The sequence below is a fragment of the Lissotriton helveticus genome, chromosome 8, assembly GCF_964261635.1.
Source record: "Lissotriton helveticus chromosome 8, aLisHel1.1, whole genome shotgun sequence".
Classification (NCBI taxonomy): domain Eukaryota; kingdom Metazoa; phylum Chordata; class Amphibia; order Caudata; family Salamandridae; genus Lissotriton; species Lissotriton helveticus.
The window spans coordinates 280,725,840-280,744,998 of NC_136069.1; the positions used below are offsets into that span (position 1 = coordinate 280,725,840).

The 19,159-nt window shown below is 42.7% G+C and overlaps 1 protein-coding gene and 1 pseudogene across 3 annotated transcripts in view; one reads left to right on the forward strand and one right to left on the reverse strand.

Annotated features, from left to right (window-relative positions):
• Nucleotides 1-19,159, reverse strand: part of SLC35F2 (solute carrier family 35 member F2) — a 305,693-nt gene that overhangs the window by 75,355 nt on the left and 211,179 nt on the right. For all 3 annotated transcript variants that reach the window (XM_078657041.1, XM_078657042.1, XM_078657043.1), the window contains exon 3: nucleotides 15,225-15,352. In XM_078657041.1, the coding sequence (XP_078513167.1) occupies nucleotides 15,225-15,352 (128 nt within the window). The remainder of the gene's footprint in view (nucleotides 1-15,224; nucleotides 15,353-19,159) is intronic.
• On the forward strand, nucleotides 2,864-4,272 carry LOC144771602 (SWI/SNF-related matrix-associated actin-dependent regulator of chromatin subfamily E member 1 pseudogene; annotated as a pseudogene).

Sequence of the window (19,159 nt, forward strand, 5' to 3'; positions counted from 1 at the left end):
TGTAAAAGAATAACAAAGATAACATAAAACACAAATATAAAAAACAACATTAGAGGAATGGGGAGAAGTAAAAAATAAAACACTTCAATCAAGTTGTCAGTGAGAAGATACACTCCCACTTAATGTGTCACTAGTATGGCTGGATATATTATGTTAGTACAACATTTAGAATTCATGCAGGTGCAGGTGGAAGTCTAGGAGGAATGATTCTTTAAGTTTTTCCATAAATGCTTTAATAACCGGTATTTTGAACAAAGATATATGTTGTCTATTCTGCAAGTATGCTGCCCTGGTAGCAAGGTGTAAGCATATTGAAATGTATGCTAGACCCGAGGTTTGAAGATGCAGCAAATTAAGAAAGAATCGTTTGTATCTGTGCTTGTAATGGGTTAACAGTTTCATGCGGACAGTATAGAACAAATCGTTCCAGTTTGGCAGCATAGCATGGTCTAGTTGTGGGCTTATGAGCTTGCTTATGAATATCCACGCATTGTTGTGGTAAGTTAAAATACCCAATTCTATTACTTCAATAACCATATTGCAAGGTAAATCTCCTTGGTATTGTGAGATCCTATTTCGCCATGTTACTATGTGAGAAGCTCCGGGTTGCGGGGACGCTTCTTGAGTGGACTAGGGAGCGATCCAGTTATGTTATGTTATATATGATTTGTAGCGCGCACAACTACTCGGGAGTATCCTGGCGTGGATGAACAGAGGCCGAGAGAGCACAAATAAAATTAGATGGAGGGGTTAAAGAGATGAGTTTTGAGAAGTTTCTTGAAGATACGGAGGTCCTGAGTATGTCGCAAAATGCCGGGAAGGCTGTTCCATAGAATGGCCACCTTTACTGACCATCCGTGAGCGGCGAACCCGAGGAATGGCCAGTAGGCGAAGAGAGGAGGAGCGAAGCAAGCGGCCAGGCCTATAAAAGGCCACGCGCTTCCTGATGTACGAAGGTCCAGAGTCATGCAGAGCTTTATGGGCCATGATCGGGATTTTAAATTGGACTCGCTGGGCCACAGGTAACCAATGAAGGTCACGTAGAAGTGGCCTCGCACTGGATCGTTTGGCGATGTTAAATAGAAGTCTGGCCACCACATTTTGAATCAGTTGGAGTTTATTCATGAGATAGCCAGGGATGCCAATAAATAAGGCATTGGCGTAATCAAGCCTGGAAAGGATAAGTGCCCGAGCCACCATTTCCTTTGCTTGCTGCGGTAACAAAGGGAAAAACTTCCTAAAAACTTAAGGGTGCCGAAGCAGATACCAGTAAGTTTTTTAATATGCTCGGTGAACCGAAGATCTTCCCCGTACCATATCCCTAAGTTCTTGGCCGGCTACCCACTGACTGTGGACATGGGAGGTCTGGGGGCCACAAGGCCTCTCTAAACAGCGGGGGGAAATTGCCATAAAGCAATATCTCCGATTTTTCTTCATTGCACTTGAGATGCGCCTTGGCTAGCCAGGTAAACACAGCAGATAGGCACCTCTGCGCAACCCCAGTGCACAGTTCAGATCCTTTCCATGTAAATAGAAGCTGCGTATCATCGGCATATGCCATAATTTTGGCACCCAGCCTCTCTGCCAGGGCAATCAGAGGGGTCATATAGATATTAAAGAGTAGCGGGCTCAAAGTAGAGCCCTGGGGGACTCCAGTTGATAGCTTCCTGGCAGAGGAAGAGAAAGGAGGCATCCATACCTGTTGGGATCGCTCCTCCAAAAAGGATCTCAGCCAAGCCCACACCACCCCAGAGATGCTGATGGAAGAGAGCCGATCAAGGAGAAGCTGGTGAGGTACCGTATCGAAGGCAGAGAGGTCTAATAAAATCAGAGCTGCTCTGCCGCCCCCGTCCAGGCACTCCCTAATTGCTTCAGCTACCTCAACCAATGCCGTCTCTGTGCTGAAAGATGTTCTAAAACCAGACTGGGCTGGGTGGAGCGCCCCAGTAGTGTGATAAACCATGGTTAACAGGCCCATGCTGCAGCTATGAGCACTAGGTTGAGGGATCTCAGCCTGAGCTTTCTGACCACTAAAGGAAGTAGTGGGAGAGGTGGAAAAGCGTAGGCAAATATCCCTGACCAATTCATCCACAGAGCATTACCTTTGGATAGGGGTGGGGGACCTGAATGCAAAGTTTGGGTATTTTGCGTTTTCTGGGGTTGCAACCAGGTCTATTTGTGGAAACCTCTATTTCTAAAAGTAAGGTATAAGAACTTTGGGAAGTTCCCATTTGTGGACTTGGTGCTGTGTCCTGCTGAGAAGGTCAGCAACTTGATTGCTTATCCCTAGTACATGTTCTGCCAGGAGATTAATGTGTTGATGTATTGCTAAGTTTTATATGTTTTGGGCTATGCATGTTCATCGAAGAGAGTGTGTCCCCTGCCCCCTACTTTTTTTAGATGGTACATCATCTATTCGGACTAGGGCAACTTTGTGTGGTAGAAACACTTTCAATGCTAGGTGAACCGGTTGAAGATCTAGGTAATTGATATGGAGACCCCTATGTTTGGAGTTCTATATACCGTGAATTGTAAGATTTTGAAGGTGAACTTCCTAACCCAGCGGGGAAGTATCCGCAGTGAGAATGACTTGGGGAACTGGGTATAGAAACGGCCGCCCTTTGGACAGGTTTTGTGGATTCCACCACTGCAGAGAGTTATGTGTATGATCACTCTACCACTAGATCGTGTAGTTGACCCAGTGACTGTGTCCATTCACATGAGAGGCATTCTTGCAGCGGTCTCATATGTAACCGGGCATGTGGGACTATTGAGTTGCAAAATGCCATCATGCCCAAAAGTAAATATGAATAGTCGGACTGGGAATCGGGTTCCCGTTTAAAGGTGTGGATTGGTGAGAACCGTAGAGGAACAAAGGGGTGACACGGGAAGAAAGGCCGCCGTGTAGGAGGGGTACACCGTGAGGGACACTATAACTGAGGACCAACGTTTAAGGAGTCTGTCAACATGTCTAAGAGACTCTCGTATGCCCCAGCGCCGGTTCCGGCTCCTGCAGCACAAGTTCCAAGCACACCAGGGTTTGTGGGATACAATCCACACAGCCATCTGGCCTACAACAACTACAGGCTGGGCGGGAACGCAGGCAGCAACAGCCGGGCTACGGCGCCCTCTGGCATAACCATTCCAAAACCACCTAAGCCGCCAGATAAGCCATTGATGCCCTACATGAGGTACAGCAGAAAGGTCTGGGACCAGGTGAAGGCATCCAACCCTGACCTGAAGCTGTGGGAGATTGGAAAGATCATTGGCGGGATGTGGCGAGACCTTACCGATGAGGAAAAGCAAGAGTACTTGAATGAATATGAAGCTGAAAAGAGTACAATGAATCAATGAAGACCTACCATAATTCTCCTGCTTATCTCACCTATATAAATGCAAAAAGCAGAGCTGAGGCTGCACTGGAGGAAGAAAGTAGACAGAGGCAGTCCCGCATGGAGAAGGGCGAGCCGTACATGAGCATTCAACCCGCAGAAGACCCCGATGATTTTGATGATGGGTTTTTCAACGCAACCACCGTCTTATCAGTGAGATCCTGAGTGAAAGTGTTGTGCCTGATGTCCGTTCTGTCGTCACCACAGCTAGAATGCAAGTCCTTAAACGTCAGGTTCAGTCCCTCATGGTTCATCAGAGAAAGCTGGAAGCTGAGCTGCTGCAGATAGAAGAACGCCACCAGGAGAAGAAAAGGAAGTTTTTAGAAAGCACGACTCCTTCAACAATGAGCTGAAGCGGCTGTGTGCTTTGAAGGTTGAAGTGGATATGGAGAAAATTGCGGCAGAAATTGCTCAAGCTAAAGAACAGGCCCGGAAACGTCAGGAAGAAAAAGAGAAGGAAGCCGCTGAGCAAGCAGAGCGAAACAATATTGCTGCTGCTGCGGCGGCTGCTGCTGCTGCGGCAGCTGCTGCAGAAGGGGAGGCCGCAGCAGCAGCTGCCGCAGCTGCAAAGGCAGAGGGAAAAAAAGAGGAAGCTAAGGAGGAGAGCTTGCCCATGGAGACTGATGAACCACCCGCAACAGTGCAACCTCCTCCTCCACCGCCACCACCACCTCGCCTCCCAGAAGAATCCGTTGAAAGCCACCAGAATGGTGAAGAGGAAGCCTCTATTCCAGAGGACAAAGAAAGTGGGCAGGAAGCAGTAGACAGCACCTTGGACGAAGGGACCAGTGAAAGTAACACTGGGTCAGAGAGCACTAGTGTAACGGTGGAAGAGCCGCCAACCGAGCCTGCTCTAGAGGATGACGTAAAAAAGGAATAAAGCCTGGCTACAGCTGTGTTTTATGTACCGTAATAATTCTTGTAACTCCTATCTGAATCGTCACCAGAGGAGGTCATGCATTAACTTGGTAGCTGTACTAAAAGTCCACAGGCCGTGACTAGAGAAGTGTTGAGGTTTTGCCACATTAGTACCAAAAATATTTATACATGCCTCACCAGTTTAAATATTGTCTTTGGTATGGTTTATTAACTTGGAATAGAAAGAAGATGGACTCCGAATGGAAAGAGGACTGAAAGAATCTTAACTGTAATTCGTTCACACTGTATATTTTTTTTGTCTTGTGTGTTTGGCTCATTCTAGTTTCAGAAATTCCAAAAAGTTATAGGTCTTACCTGACTGACAGTGGATTTTCCCGTTTCCAGATGACGGTGATGGATACATGGGAAGTCTCCATATTTAATACTGTGATCTCCCGCTTTGGATGCATTGTCAGAACCTGTTCGGTTCTAATTATGCAATCCTGTTCTCATTTGATCTTCAAGCTGTGTTTGTCATTCCTCTTACAATTAACCCAATTCTTTACAGTGAAATCTCCAGCAGCACAGCCATGTTTGCTAAGAAGTAAACATAAATTGATCTCTTGGTCAGTAAAGGTGCTCATGTCCACTGTAACTTGCGCAGTACATGGCAGAACTTCTGTTAAGTTGGATTGGTAGTTTCACTTCTGTACTGTGCTAGGCTTTATTTTCCTTGTATTTCCCTCCAATTTGGGACATTCCTTTCACAAACAAGGCCCCTTGAAAATAGCTTGTGCACTTCAAAGCCAGTAGCTTATTTTTACTGAGAAATGGACATCATATTGTACAACTTTTTTTTATTTTACAGGTAACCTAAGGTTTTATTAAAGTAAACCATTTAGCTAAAAAAAAAAAAAAAAATGTGGATTGGTGTCACAATGTTTTGTATCCTGTCTGCAATTGGGTATGCTAACCCCAAGTGTGAGTTGAGAACAGCTCATAATTACGGTTGTATTAAAGATGGTTGTAGGTGCAATTTTTGCAGATGGATGGTAAACCCTTGTTGTTTTAGTAGGGTGAGTGTCTACTGTGTATGCGGTTTGCTTTTATTAGCCAATAGTCCAAATAGGGAAACACATGGATGTTTTGCCTGCGAAGATGTGCTGTCACTACTGCTAGGCATTTTGTGAATACCCGTGGTGCGGTGGTGACTCCAAAGGGAAGGACTTTGAATTGATGATGTTTTCATTGGAAGACAAACTGTTAGTATTTTCGGTGTAAGGGATGGATGGGTATATGTAAGGAGGTGTCCCCTGGGACTAAAGTGGGCATGTAGTCACCTTTTTCGTAATAGTGGTATCACTTCCTGAAGAGTGACCATGTGAAAGTGTTTTGATATGATCATCAGTCTGGTTGATGAATTTCCATGCTGGTTAACATTTTTTAAGACGTCCCCTGACAGATGGTTGGGGAGGGGAATGGTGAGGAAGTCCTTGTTGGCATTTGTTTTTGCGGTCCGGGTACTATTTACGCGACCGCGGGCTTTGAGGACCCTGTGGTGTCTGTGGAGTCAGACCTAGAACCCTGTTTGAAATTGGGCTGACAAAAGGATCCACAGTAGGTGGGAGTTTGTAGGCCCTAACTGATTTTGCCACATCAGTGTCCTTTTTCATTTTTTCAAGAGCTGTGCCTACCTGAAGGCCAAAGAGGTGCTCTTTGTTAAAGGGGAGATTAAGAATTGCCTGCTGCACTTCAGGTTTAAATCCGGAGACATGGAGCCAAGCATGTCTATGTAAAAAAAGGCTGGTGTTTATGGCTCTAGCTGCAGTGTCCACAGAGGCTAGTGCACTTTTTATGGAGTTATTGGGGATTAACTTTCCCTCATTGACTAGTTCACAACCCCCTGGGAGATGTTGGAGGAGCCCCTCCATTTCAGCCCAATGAGCCATGTCGTTAGAAGCCAGAAGAGCTTGGCTGATGGGAATACGCCAATGATTAGCAGACTGTGCTGCTATCCTTTTTCCAGAGTGTACTGCAGCACCAAATGATGGACGGAATGCTGAATGAATCAAACATTCACCACCAGTCAAGGGATCTGGGTTAAATTCATTGTTCTTTTGCTCATTATGCCACCCCAGTTTGGACCTAGCCCTATGTAAATAAGTTGTGACCCTGCTCCTCATGGGAACAGTCCAGTACCAACTGCCAAGGTGGGTCCTCCCTGGACGGTAAACAAGCATCCTGGAGCTGGTTTCGGGGAAACACCCCTCATCAGCCAGGCTAGCTTGAACCCAATGGCACAGCGAGCAAGTGACTCATGTCTGGGCCTACCCATCCCACTTAGGGTGAAAAGAGCTGCAGCAACAAATGCTGAATGAATCACACATCCTGTTTCCGGAGGCATCAATAGATTTTTACTCTTTTTCTGGTGGAGGTGCGTCCCCAGTTGTTTGGGAGTTTGCCCTTTTCCTTGCATTAGCCACTACCCCGGAGTCTGGGGTTAATTGTCCTCTAATGAATATAGGATCAGATGGTGCAACCTTAAATATTCTGTCAATTTTTGGTGTTATTATTCATGCCTTTACAGAGTCTTTAAAAACGTCACATGCATGACGTATCATTCGCTAAAGGAGTGATAAATATTGTGACCACCTTTGAGCAGTAAACAGTGTTTCAAAAAGGACAAATAAATATATGCTTGCTCTGACTCACAAAGTCTGGACCAGACCAGGGTTACCAACTTGCTCTGTTATCAGAGTACCCTTTTTCCTGCCCTCTGGTTTCATGTAACAAATCAGTCAGTTACGTAATTGGTAATTCTGGTTCAGTTCAATCGATCAAACTTCTTCACCTGAAAACAGTATTTTGTAAAAGGTAAGTCCAAAACTGGAACAGTTGTGTCGTAGTGCCATGGTGCCCGCTAGTAAAGCTAGCCATATATGATCCTTGGTGAGCCGATTAAAAAAGAACTAGTAGGCTAGGTCCCCTATGCAAGCTGACAACTCAGTGTCACTGAGAGACTTCATTCCATTCTCATGACAGAAAGGATGAAAAATTAACATTTTTTTGTAATAAAACTATTTTTTCTAGTCTGATACATTAATAGCAATGTGTTCTAGAGTAATCCTTTCTAGGCCACATCACTGTGTGGCTGGGCATCACCATTCAAGTTGAACACCTTTAAAGAGAACAGGGCATCCAGTGTAATGCCCGCATAATCTGATTTAGAAATATGTGATTCTTAAAACACAGTCTCAGTGCATTGCCTTTGTACATCTGTTATTGCAGCCAATTTTCAAAGCTGGGAGTATTAATCATCCTTTTGTTAAACTCTTTACAATTTTTCAACGAACAGTATTGCACTGAATTCATACAGCCACTACACATACTACAGCCTCAACAGGTATAACCACAGAGGGGCCCTATGGTTGAGTCTCAGCACCTCTCTCATTTGCTGCATGTAAAAAAGATTTATTCAATCAATCTTTTAACATTTCGACTTTCTGCATCCCATAAAACAATACTCAAATGGTCCTTCTCTATCCCAGAGAGCTGGCACTAGTGGTATTAACAGAAATGTGGTGTGAAGCTTATAGAAGCATTTGAAATGTTTTAAAATAATCCTCATGATATACTCATGCAATTCCCTGACTGGGGTCTCTTGTATGTAAGCTCAGAACGTGTGTGGTTTACTTGTACGAGGCAAATGTTGACATCAGTTTGAAACCAGGTGTTTGATGGACAAGATCGTGACCTCCTTCCGTAGGCTGCATTAGTCCATTGCGGACTTGCTAACCTGCTCATGGTGCTTCTCAGGCCCCCCCCTCTTTGTAACTAGTTGTAGCTGGTGGATAGGGAGAAGATTGCAAAGCAAATAACCTTTGTCAGATTAGGCTTCCCCAGCTCTAATGAAACATTGCCAGCTTCTTGTATTGCTACTTGTAAGCAAGGTAATGGGAACATATGGAGAGGTCTGACTGGCCTGGAATCAACAAAACAACCTTGACCAGTCCATACTAGTCTGACTTCGGATTCTTAGCTTCAGAGCCCAAACATAGTTGGATGGCTGCAGGAAGAAACACTTCTCCAGAACCCGGCAATATTGAATTATAGGATTTGTGTAGCTCTTCATATCCCTGATAAGGCTCCAAAGCACGTCTTGGTCATCAGCTAAAAGGCAACCCTATTTGTTATGCAGGTTTGGTTTTGTGAAGTCTGTGTGAGAAACATCAGGTGTTACACGTCAAGCTTGAAGGTGTGCTGCAATCATTGTAGCAATCGTGTAGTTGGGCTTAATTATAGAGTGAAGCAGAGAGATTTAAGAGTAACTCTGGGCGTAGTTTGCGTAGTAGCGCTACTCGTAGCTGCGTGAAGTGCACTTCGCACTACGCGAGCTGCACGTAGCTACGCGAACTGCGTAGTGCACTGTGCAAAATGCTGTTCGCACTGATTGCACAGTGCAAACCGCATCTTGCACAGTGCAATCGGTCGTTTTCTGCCGCTCGAGTAGATTTCTACTCGAGCTGCAGCTTTCTCAACGCGGACTTGTAGTTTCTCATCGCGAGCGGTCGTGAGCATAGGCGACCACTCGCAATGTGAAACCTGACCTCCCCGCGTTGAGAATCTCGACAGGAGGTTTATTTTCCACGCTCACGATCGGCAAATTGATGTTGCTGGTCACGAATGAGGAAAATGTCTCGCCGGGATGTCATTTTGCTCGCTCGCAGTCGCCAACTTGACGTTGAGGACTGCGAGCAAGCAAAAAATGACCGCTGCACTACGCTACGTGTGTTTGCACTGTGCTAAGTGCAATTCGCGAAGTAGCGCAAACTTCGCAAACTACGCGAGCGTAACGTAGTGCTTCGCCCAGGGTTATTAAAGAGATCAAGACTTGCATTTCCAAACACTTACCATCTTACTGCTGGCTTGGTTTGATTAGTAGGCTGCAGGCTTCTTGTCGGGTTTACATGAATTTCATTAGGTATCATGTAGGACATTCAGAGGCGTGGTCAAATCACATTATTGTAATCTCATAGACTGAGTCGAACTTGCAGATATGCACCATCATAATCATATGTGCAGCAAGAGCCAGGTATTCACTGCTCGCTTGAGTTCAAATTTGTCATGGATTGTCCTTATTCTTACAGTGAATGGCCTGGTGGGTGATGCAGAGTCTTGAGAGCTACATGTGACCATAGGCAGCCAGTATATTGCAGGGCTGATATGTGTGGTTGTGCATGTGTGTATATTTAGTTCAAAGGTGGTAAGATTTTCAATGTACTTAAGTATGTACAGTACAACGACCGCTTTTATTGTGTGGTTGACTCATAATGGATCTGCTAATTGTAATTGGAGAGTGATGCAGTCAGGCTTCTTTCATGATCTGTCGAGTGCTGAAAGTTATATAGTATAAGCAGAGGGGAGAGTGATATCAAAGTGGATATTGTGGCGGTTGTTCGAGGTGATGATCTGATTTCATCACAGTGAAGCATTTGTAATGGCAAAAATCACACGGAGGAGGATGAGTCTGTCCTACGCAAATGATCACAATCAGTTGAAGAAAGTTCAGAGCTTCTCAGGTTAAAAGGTATCATCAGATCTGAGGCCAGTCTAGTTTGTTGAACCAAATGTTTAGGGTACCAAAAGTGCAGAGGTTGTTGTGGATAATCGTGATGTCAGCAATGGCATTGAAATAGGTGTCCTAAAAGACTGGGTTAGTCAGCAAAAATGACAAGAAGTATGATGGAGAAAGTGAGCTTCTGTCAAGTAAATGTTTGCATTCTTATGATGAAAATTGCTCAAAGTCTGCAGGTGGGTAAGGAGTTCTGGAAGATGAGCACTACTGCTTTGTTGGTCTTGTTAGCAGGTTTCTTTCTTATGATGATTTGGAAGATACTTTGGATTGCATTATGAAGAGTGGCTCTACATCATCCCTTAGCCATTTTTCAGTGAAGAAAGGGTCACTGATCTTGCGTTAATCAGTATGCCGGATAAGCGGTTGAGGATGAGGGTGGGTGGTGATTAGTGGTAGAGGGAGAGATGGAGAACAGGGTAGACAGAAATGTTTCAGTCATCATCAGGCTCCTGATAGTTAAGAAGTAATTTCATGCGGTTTTAAGGGAAAGAAAAATTAGAAAGAGTAGGTAGTTTACCCAAAGAATTTAGAGTTATAAGGGGATTTTTATACCTATGTCTGGCCTGGACATGGGTTCTGATAGACCTGGGACAGAATGTGGAATTAGGGCCCTTTAGGTACTCTTCTTCTACCTAACAATGCATTGGTTAGAACTCGTGGCATCTATTGAACGATGTTTGGCCAAGTGGCTGTCATGACTACTTGCCATTCAATAAAGAAGATTTAACTTCAATCAACAATCAAATTGTCTCTGCAACAGGGATAACATAGGGTGTGTCAGAAAATGGGGGGAAAAGACGATTAAAGGACCATCTGATCATCTGAAATAGACAGATCTCTGGTTGCTTCTGGTCTCCCTCCTTTGCCATCAGAGAAGGACTAATACTACCTGCTTAAGGAAGTGTTTTGTAGACTGTTGGAACACACAAAAGGTTCTGCACACCTGCGATGGGCAGGAATCAAAGATGCCCCCCCGACTTGGAGGTGTCCATGAAGTTAATACTTATCCAGCCTAAATGCCAACATTACATATATTAGAGCCCAACTAGATGGAGCAGAATCAATAGAGGTCTTGAATCTTGTTGCTTTAGATGCATCAATGAGATGGGTATCTTCTATCACATGGTATGGGTAAAGTCCGATCATAAAGCAGTACTGGTCATGTGTATATCCCACCCGGCCTAGGATGGTGATTAGACCAAGTCATGCCTCACCCAAAGATTGCACTTCTGGGACCAATGGATGAGTGGAGGTGACCACTAGACTCCTGGTGGCAATGAGTCTGCTTATCGCAAATCAGGATATTGCTTGTGGCTGACAGTTCAATAAAGCTCCCTCTTTACAGGAATAGGCTTAAGGGATGGACTGGTGTTCAAAGGCAGAAATGAATGTATGCAAATTACGGGGATGTGCACAAAAATATAACATTTGGGGGATTTACCCTCAAGAAGCAGGTACCTGAGTGACAACAAATAATGAAAGCTTGTGATAAAATACCATGTGAAAGTTTGATTAATAATATGCTGCATGCTGATGCTATTTAAAATTATTAAAAAGTGTTGTAAAAAACGATGGGCAATCATATCAACAGGACCTGTACATATGCTGTGTTTCTGCTCTCCCCCAATACTTCTCCTAAGTCTGGGAAGCTACTTAAAAGTTTGCCTGATGTAAATCAAGAAGTGACACAGATTACCTACCGAAATAAGGAGTTAGCTAGGAGCAGAAGTCCAAATGAAAGTAGACTCTCAAAAAGTCCAGGTGACTGAAAAATCTTTGTGAAACATATCTGAACAGCGGAGGTTGCAGAGAAGCCATGTGATCTCCAGCTCAGCTGACCACGAGAAGAAAGAGTAAGATTCACAACATCTGGGTCTTTAACCAACCAGGGACATTTGTAACCTAAGAGGTTTGGATATGTTACGTTGTGGAGGCTGTTCTGATGATGGATTTGGTTTAACCATTTTAAACCAAAACCATTCTTGAGATATGGACATTTTCAGTCATGAATGCGATCACAACCTTCAAATGTAGTTCCCAGTGGATTGCAGTAAAACCATTTGGTGCTGTGGCTTCTTACAAACCATAAATGTTCGCCCATCACTGGCAGATTCAAAGTTATGGACATCTAAACTTTAGATGCACAGAATGAGATAAAAACAGTCTGGTTCTAAACTAGTTTTGGGGCTTCAGTGAACTGAACCATGTTTGAACAGAACAGTGGCCGGACCATTCCCGAGTTCCTGCTGTACCGTAACTCAAGAAGACATTGTAGGACACCAGTGGCTTTATTAGTGTGGGCTCCTTGGCGTTTTAGTGGTGGACTTTTGGGATTTTACTGTTAATACTTTTACTTTTTTGTGACAGAATATCACCAGTGAGCTTATACAGACTCAGTTGCAGGTTAGATAAATGGAGAGACTAGGCCCAAAATCACCACATTATTACCTGTTGAATAAGTCTGAGTCTCTTGTGGAAATAAATATTGATAAGAAACCAAGACCCTCTGAGCACTGAAGACCTCAGATTCGAACTAGATATAGCCCTATAGGATAACAGCCTAAGTATGATGCTATCTGAAATCTAGCACCAAGGGTTTAAGAGGTATAAAAACATTTGGGTATCTGATCTAAGCCAGAGTAGACTCTGGGGCGTTGTGGGTCGTATCATGAATGTGTGCACTCATGCACACACAGGACACAGTTCCGTGTTTGTATTAATGTGACTACATAGTGTGAAGAGTGTATCTGTAAATTGGAATTAGACTGAGTTAGTGCATGAGCTGCCGCCAGCACAGCTCAGTGGTGGTCTCTCCAGGTTTCCACGCTGTGCTGTCTGCAGCACATGCAGTAAATCAGACATTTTAGGTTAAATGTCTTCACTTTGGCCAGTTTAATCACATAGTGCTAAGGGTGCCCTGCAGGAGCGCACGTTTGTGAGAGAGCCCAGTGCTCTCAGTGGATCACTATTGTTATATTTACTTACTTGTAAATAAAAGTTCTAATCTTCTTTGAAGCTCTAGCACGGACTGAATACTGGCGCTATTGATTGTTGTTTACTATCACACCTTGTCTGTGTTTGTAGCCCAGATACCTATTGAAGTAAGTCTTGATTGCATGTCCTCACTACCAAACATCCAAGATCCCCAAAGGCAGCAGTAACCTGGTGATCCGATTGGAGTAAAATAGTATTATGGTTCTGGGACATGAATGGTAAACAGCACTAAACTGCCCAATAACCACTGACTGCCTCAGGACCCAAAGAAGTTTCAGGTTTCTTCAACTTCTAGGGGTCTCACATATGAGTAGGTAGATTGGCCATCTCTTTACCAGCGTATCCATGAAAGGGTTGTGCTTTTTTTCTGACAATGGTTATCAATTCCAAATTAAAATGCACAACATTATTACTGAGATTCAGACTGCCAACAAGAACATCATTTTTTAGACTTTTTCCTTTTTGGGATTAGGGGCCACGGGGCACTAATGAGATCTGTGGGTTTTTGTGAAAATGGCATGGCACGTGGCCATACGATAAACCCAGACATCTTCTAAAATCTTTTCTGACCAGTTGTTGGCAGGTGTAAACTTTCTACATGCTCAAAGTAGTTGGAATCTCATGATGCTTGCCATCCTCCAAGACCCCTTCACTCGGTTCTCTGATGAAATATCACAGACAAAATTAACACCCTAAAAATATCAAGAACAAAAATTTTGACTCTTTATTTATACTTTGTTGCCGATATTTTTGACTGCACATACAAATGGCCACAATATAGTAAAAAACATTATGGTAAGAATATTTAATTTTAATGATTATACAGTACATTATATTAACTTTAGTACATATGCACACCAAAAATTAATGTCTCCTTGTGTAATGTAACTGTTGCTCAGGTATAGTGCTCCAAAACCTTCAGGTCGAGTTCCCGCTTCATAAAACTAGAAAAAAAACTGTCACATTACACAGACATATTAATGTTTAGCTCTAGGTTAACAACCCTTTGCGCTGTCTCCTTGTCCACCTATATTAGGTTTATTGTTCCGCCCCTCGTGTTGTTATTGTATACATTTTGTAATCTTTTAATAAAAAGTATTTGTTAAGTCCATTTTATTTATTTTTATTTATGTATAAATAATATATTTATTTATGTTAATATCTTGTAAATATTTTAACTTATATATTTTTATGTTTGTACACTTTATAAAATTAACACCTATAACTCTGTCAAGATCATGGAGCAACCAACCACAATATTATGAGGATTAGGAACACAAGTATTAAGTAATTAAATTGTGACCTTTAAAAAGTAAAAAGTAAGTACTGAGAGCACTAAACGTTGCAGGCACCCTACAATCTCCACGTGCATCGGATAGTGTTTTAATAACCAAGCAGTTTTGGCATAGAGGCCAAATTTTCAGGCCAAAGAATTTGAATCCCATCACGTGTGGAAGGGGATGACGTCTAACAAGTCTCTCAGAAACAAAATCCTGCTCCACAAGACTACAAAGATGTTACCACTAACCCTCTAGGGACTCTCATCAACATCAAACTGATCATCACAAATGCTGCTAACATCCATGATCTTAGCAAAATAACTCAGTACACATCCTTGCTAACAATGAGAATTGGTTTACTGATTCATCGTTGTGCTTCAGCAACCCCTAATTGCCAACTATAAGAATATACGCACAATGTAAGAACAGGTGGGGTTGTGTTGTGTCAGCAAGCTTCAGTATCTTCATATTTTGCATAGCCTAATTGCAAACTCTCTGAATACCTTTTCATTAAATGAACCATCAACACTTGCCACATCTTTCATTGGTGCACTTGCTGAGCACCTCCACTTGAAGGACACTCATCTTTCCTAACAGACTTAACCTAGTTCAACACATGCGGTCGCTTTCAAACAGAATTCTCCACATGGGCACCCGAGTGAAAGATCTAACAAACACATATGGTCATGGGACAGAAGAGGATACAGAAAATGGATCTATTTGCAGAAACATTTTACACGGAAACCAGTTATTTACGGCTAGAACAATTAAACGTCTTGGAGAGTTACATACAAGTTTAAGTGTTGGGGGTGGCAGAGCAGACATTAACAATATAACAGATATTAGTAAATTACACATCGAAATGTTAGTAAGGGATATTTGTGTATGAGAAACGTCTGCCATTGTAAGACTGACACACCAGCAGACATATACAAAGAAATTGACTCAATCTAATGTGATCAATGGATGGCTTCACTTGCCAGTGATCTCCTCTTTGGTCTTTTCACAAGCCAGTGTTATGTTAAATATTTCACATGATGGGTAGTAAACTGGATGGCTTCTTACCTGGACACTTGTTATTGAGGTGAACTGGTAAGCTTTTACAAGAGCGTAGTTTGCTTCTACATCCACTATCCCCAGAAGAAGGTACTTCCACCACTTATTCTTCACAATGTACAAAAGGCTACTTTCACCTGTGTTGAATAAACACAAAGAACATTTGTTTACTCAGCCATCAGAAATTCAGACAGTAAAAGTTGAAATATCTATTCATGCAAGTATGAGAACTGCATTTTCAGCGGGATCACTGCATGCTTAGATATCTAATGGGATTTAGTTATCATTATGACAACACTGGCTGTGTGTACTTGTGGACGGCATTTGTGGAGACGCACAGAATACCTCAGAGGTAGTCTACATTTATTTAGCCGCATAAACAAACATATACCAAGGCGGACATTTTGAAATGGCTTACACGCCTTTTGCACCCTCTGGATTTATTCAACTGCAATTTGAGAATGCATTGGGAATCTGTGAAGTTCTTACCCAATTGACCGCGGAGGAAATGCTTGTGCAAAGGCGACAGAGATCCAGACTAACTCTGAGATACTCTTCAACATGCCTGGAAAACATCTGAAATAAACTGGCACTTAGGTTGCATAGATGTTTTGCGCACAGAAGGCAATTTTCTAAATCCACTGTTATCCACAAATTGACCAATCCACAAATTAATTCTGTTACTATTAACATGAATATATACTTTTTTGAATGATTCTCATTCAAGAACAAAATAGATGTACACATTATAATTTAAAAAGCAGGCTTTCAGATCATGCAAGTGGTGCATATCTTCATAGGCTGATTCATAGTCACCAGGTATACCATCCTTCCCTGTGCCACCGAGGAGACAATGTCTGTAGCAACGCATTGAATGATCACCGCCACACTTGGCATAATTATTTGTGTTGAGAACTTACAGTCTGCAGGTCCATAACATAAGCACTGCATAAACAAAACAGCACTGGCCAAACAGGACATGGATGACAAAGCATTATCACTTTACAGACTCTATTGAAGGAAGCCATTAGTTTAGCATATTGTTTCAAGCCATCAGTCATATCATGACTAACTCACGTCTGGGTTGATCCATACCACTCCTCATATATGCAATGCACACAAAAAAGCCTGGAGATTTATCTGAGCAAGGTGCAGTGCAAGCACCAGCCCTTGATCGGCCAATGGCATCCCATAATCACGCCATGTACGTCTGCGCTTGTGACTGGGTACAAGTGAATTTTGGGGGGTATATGTGATGAGTTTGAGCTTTGAGAATGGGGATTAGTTGGGGTCCTGGCACTCTCAGGGCACTGAAGGCACACTGTGACCCAGCGGTGTGTAACATTCTGTGCAACATTTGTCTACCATGGTATATTAGTGGCCAATTCGTAACATACTGCAGGCATTCTTGGTGACATTTTAGCTATGCTTGGCACAACAGTAGTCATGCTTGACAAACTACTGGCGATTCATGGCATATTAAGGGCCAATTTTTGTCATTCTGCTGCGATTCTTTCCAATGTTCTGGCTAGGTGACTGGAAAATGGTGCCCCATCTGTGACTAACTCTGATGCTCTCAGCCTCAATCTCACTATCTTTGGCATCACAGTGGTCTTTACTTGACATATTGTGGCCATTTTGACAGCATTCCACCTACTCCCGGCATTGTGAAGAGCATCCTTGACATACTTCTGGCTACCTATTACATAATGATGGTACTGGCACTATGGTGCCAATGCTTGATTTATGGTTGCCATTCTTGACATCGTTTGGCCTATCCATGGCATACTGGGGCAGAAAATTCCTTCCACATGATTGACATCCCTGAAATTTAATGATGATGCTAAATGGGCACAAACGGCACATTCTGTTCTGTTGTGACAGTAGTACATGCAAAGGGATGGTAAAATGCCAAACTGATATGTAGAGACAACCGTGTGTTTAATAAAATGAAAATCTGGTATCTCAAGACACAAATACTTTTTTTTTTAACTGACATGCTTCTGATTGGGAAAATTGAGCTTATTGATCAAAAAAGAAAAGAAATTATTTCTTGATGAAATATCTGTATTTTCGCACACCAGCAAGCTGATGTTTCAGAGAAAATAACTGTATTTCTAATACACATTTACAGCGGAGGCTTTCAGGCATTAAAAAAAACCAATATTTGTATTTTATGTTTTTAAACAAAAGGCATCTTTTATGTACACAAGTATCCTTATATTAGTATTAGTAATGCTTCTTTGCGGCAGACATAGAAACATTTATTTATTTACTTATTTAGGGGGTTTTGGTTTTTTGTAAAGTGCATCATTCATCCCTTGGAGGATATCACAGCGCTGATACACTAAGCTGGCATTTGTAAAGGCATTACATGGCAGAGAAACCCCATATCTGTGTGTGTTGTAAACAGCCAAGTTTTTAATTTCTTCCTCAATTTGCAATGTTCTTCTGTAAGAAGCAGATCTAAAGGTAGCTTGTTTCACTGAATAACCACTAGATGAGAAAATGAGGGGTACCCAGCTCTAACTCTTTTTATCCTTGTTGAATTGGCCAATGCAAGATGGTGAGATCTCAGATGTCGAGTGAGTGTGTAGATTTCCAATCTGGGTTGTAGGGTTACTGGGCCTATCTTATACAACGCTTTGTGCACATTGCAAAGTAATTTGAAATTCGCTCTTTGTTCCAGTAATGGTTGCCTACGTACACCTAGGCCCAACCCCAACTATTCCTCCTCACCTTGATGCTCCACCATATTCGCCATGATTGACTTCACTGGCTGGTCTTCTCCTGCCCCCTTTTGATATGTGAGCCAATCCAGGAACAAGAGAACAGGTCCAACCTAATCTCCAATCTATTTAACCGCATGCGTGCGGGCGGAATTCCGCTCGTACGCTGACTTTTTTAAAAGCGCACTTTACGTGACGAGCTGGGCTCGTCATGAGCGTGCGAGGAGGCTACCTCATGACGAGCCCAGCTCGTCATCAGCGTCGAAGGGGTTAAGCACGTCCTTACATCTGTAGAAGTATCCCTTCTCAGTAAGGACATTACTGTTTGTATTAGAGAGAACAAACTTCTTTACACTGCAACCAGAACTACAACAATTTTTTGGCAAACTCCGGTTAAAGACATTATTTGTTGACAAAGCAATCACCATGAGTGAATCCTTCATGGGGATGAGTTCACCATCCACATTCTACCTCCCACCCCCCCTCATCAAGTGCCCATCCAGAATTAGTTGCATTTAAAGAAAATAGTATTGAGGGATTGAACACACATAAAGGAACAGAGATCATTCACACATTAGAACTTTACACTAGCAGAATGCAGCTATTACAAGATTTAAAACAGGACACATCCCTAATCATAAAGCCAGCTGATAAAAGGGGGGGGATAGTAATCAAGGACATGCACGACTATGATACAGTTGAACAATAGGCAACACTACACCAAATTGCTTGGTAACCCATTAGAGAAAATACAGAAGAGACTCCCGTCTTGTCCCTCTACATAGAACAAAAAGGATCCAATAGTGTCCCAATACCTGTAAACCTAGTAAGGGGCGCCCAGTAAAGGAGCCTTCGCCATATCATATAATTATGTCCAAAACCCATAGTTTCCAGTGTTGCAAACATATATTTCCATTCCAATGTGTCAAATGCCTTGGTTGCTTCCAGTGACTGCACTGCAGTCGACTACTGTAGGTGTATGGTATAATCTGAGCAAACAAATAAACGCCACAAACTAAGCAGCGCACTTCTACTTTGTTTGAAGCCCGACTAATTGGAGTGTATGAGGAGGATCTGATCTTTCTGAGTTTACTTACCAATATCTTTGCCAGTATAGTTCTATAGGACTCACATTTAACTGTGGTCTGTCTGTTTTGGCTACAACAACAATCGCGGCCATGCGAAGGTCTCTTTGAAGCATGCCGTTTGTTTTGG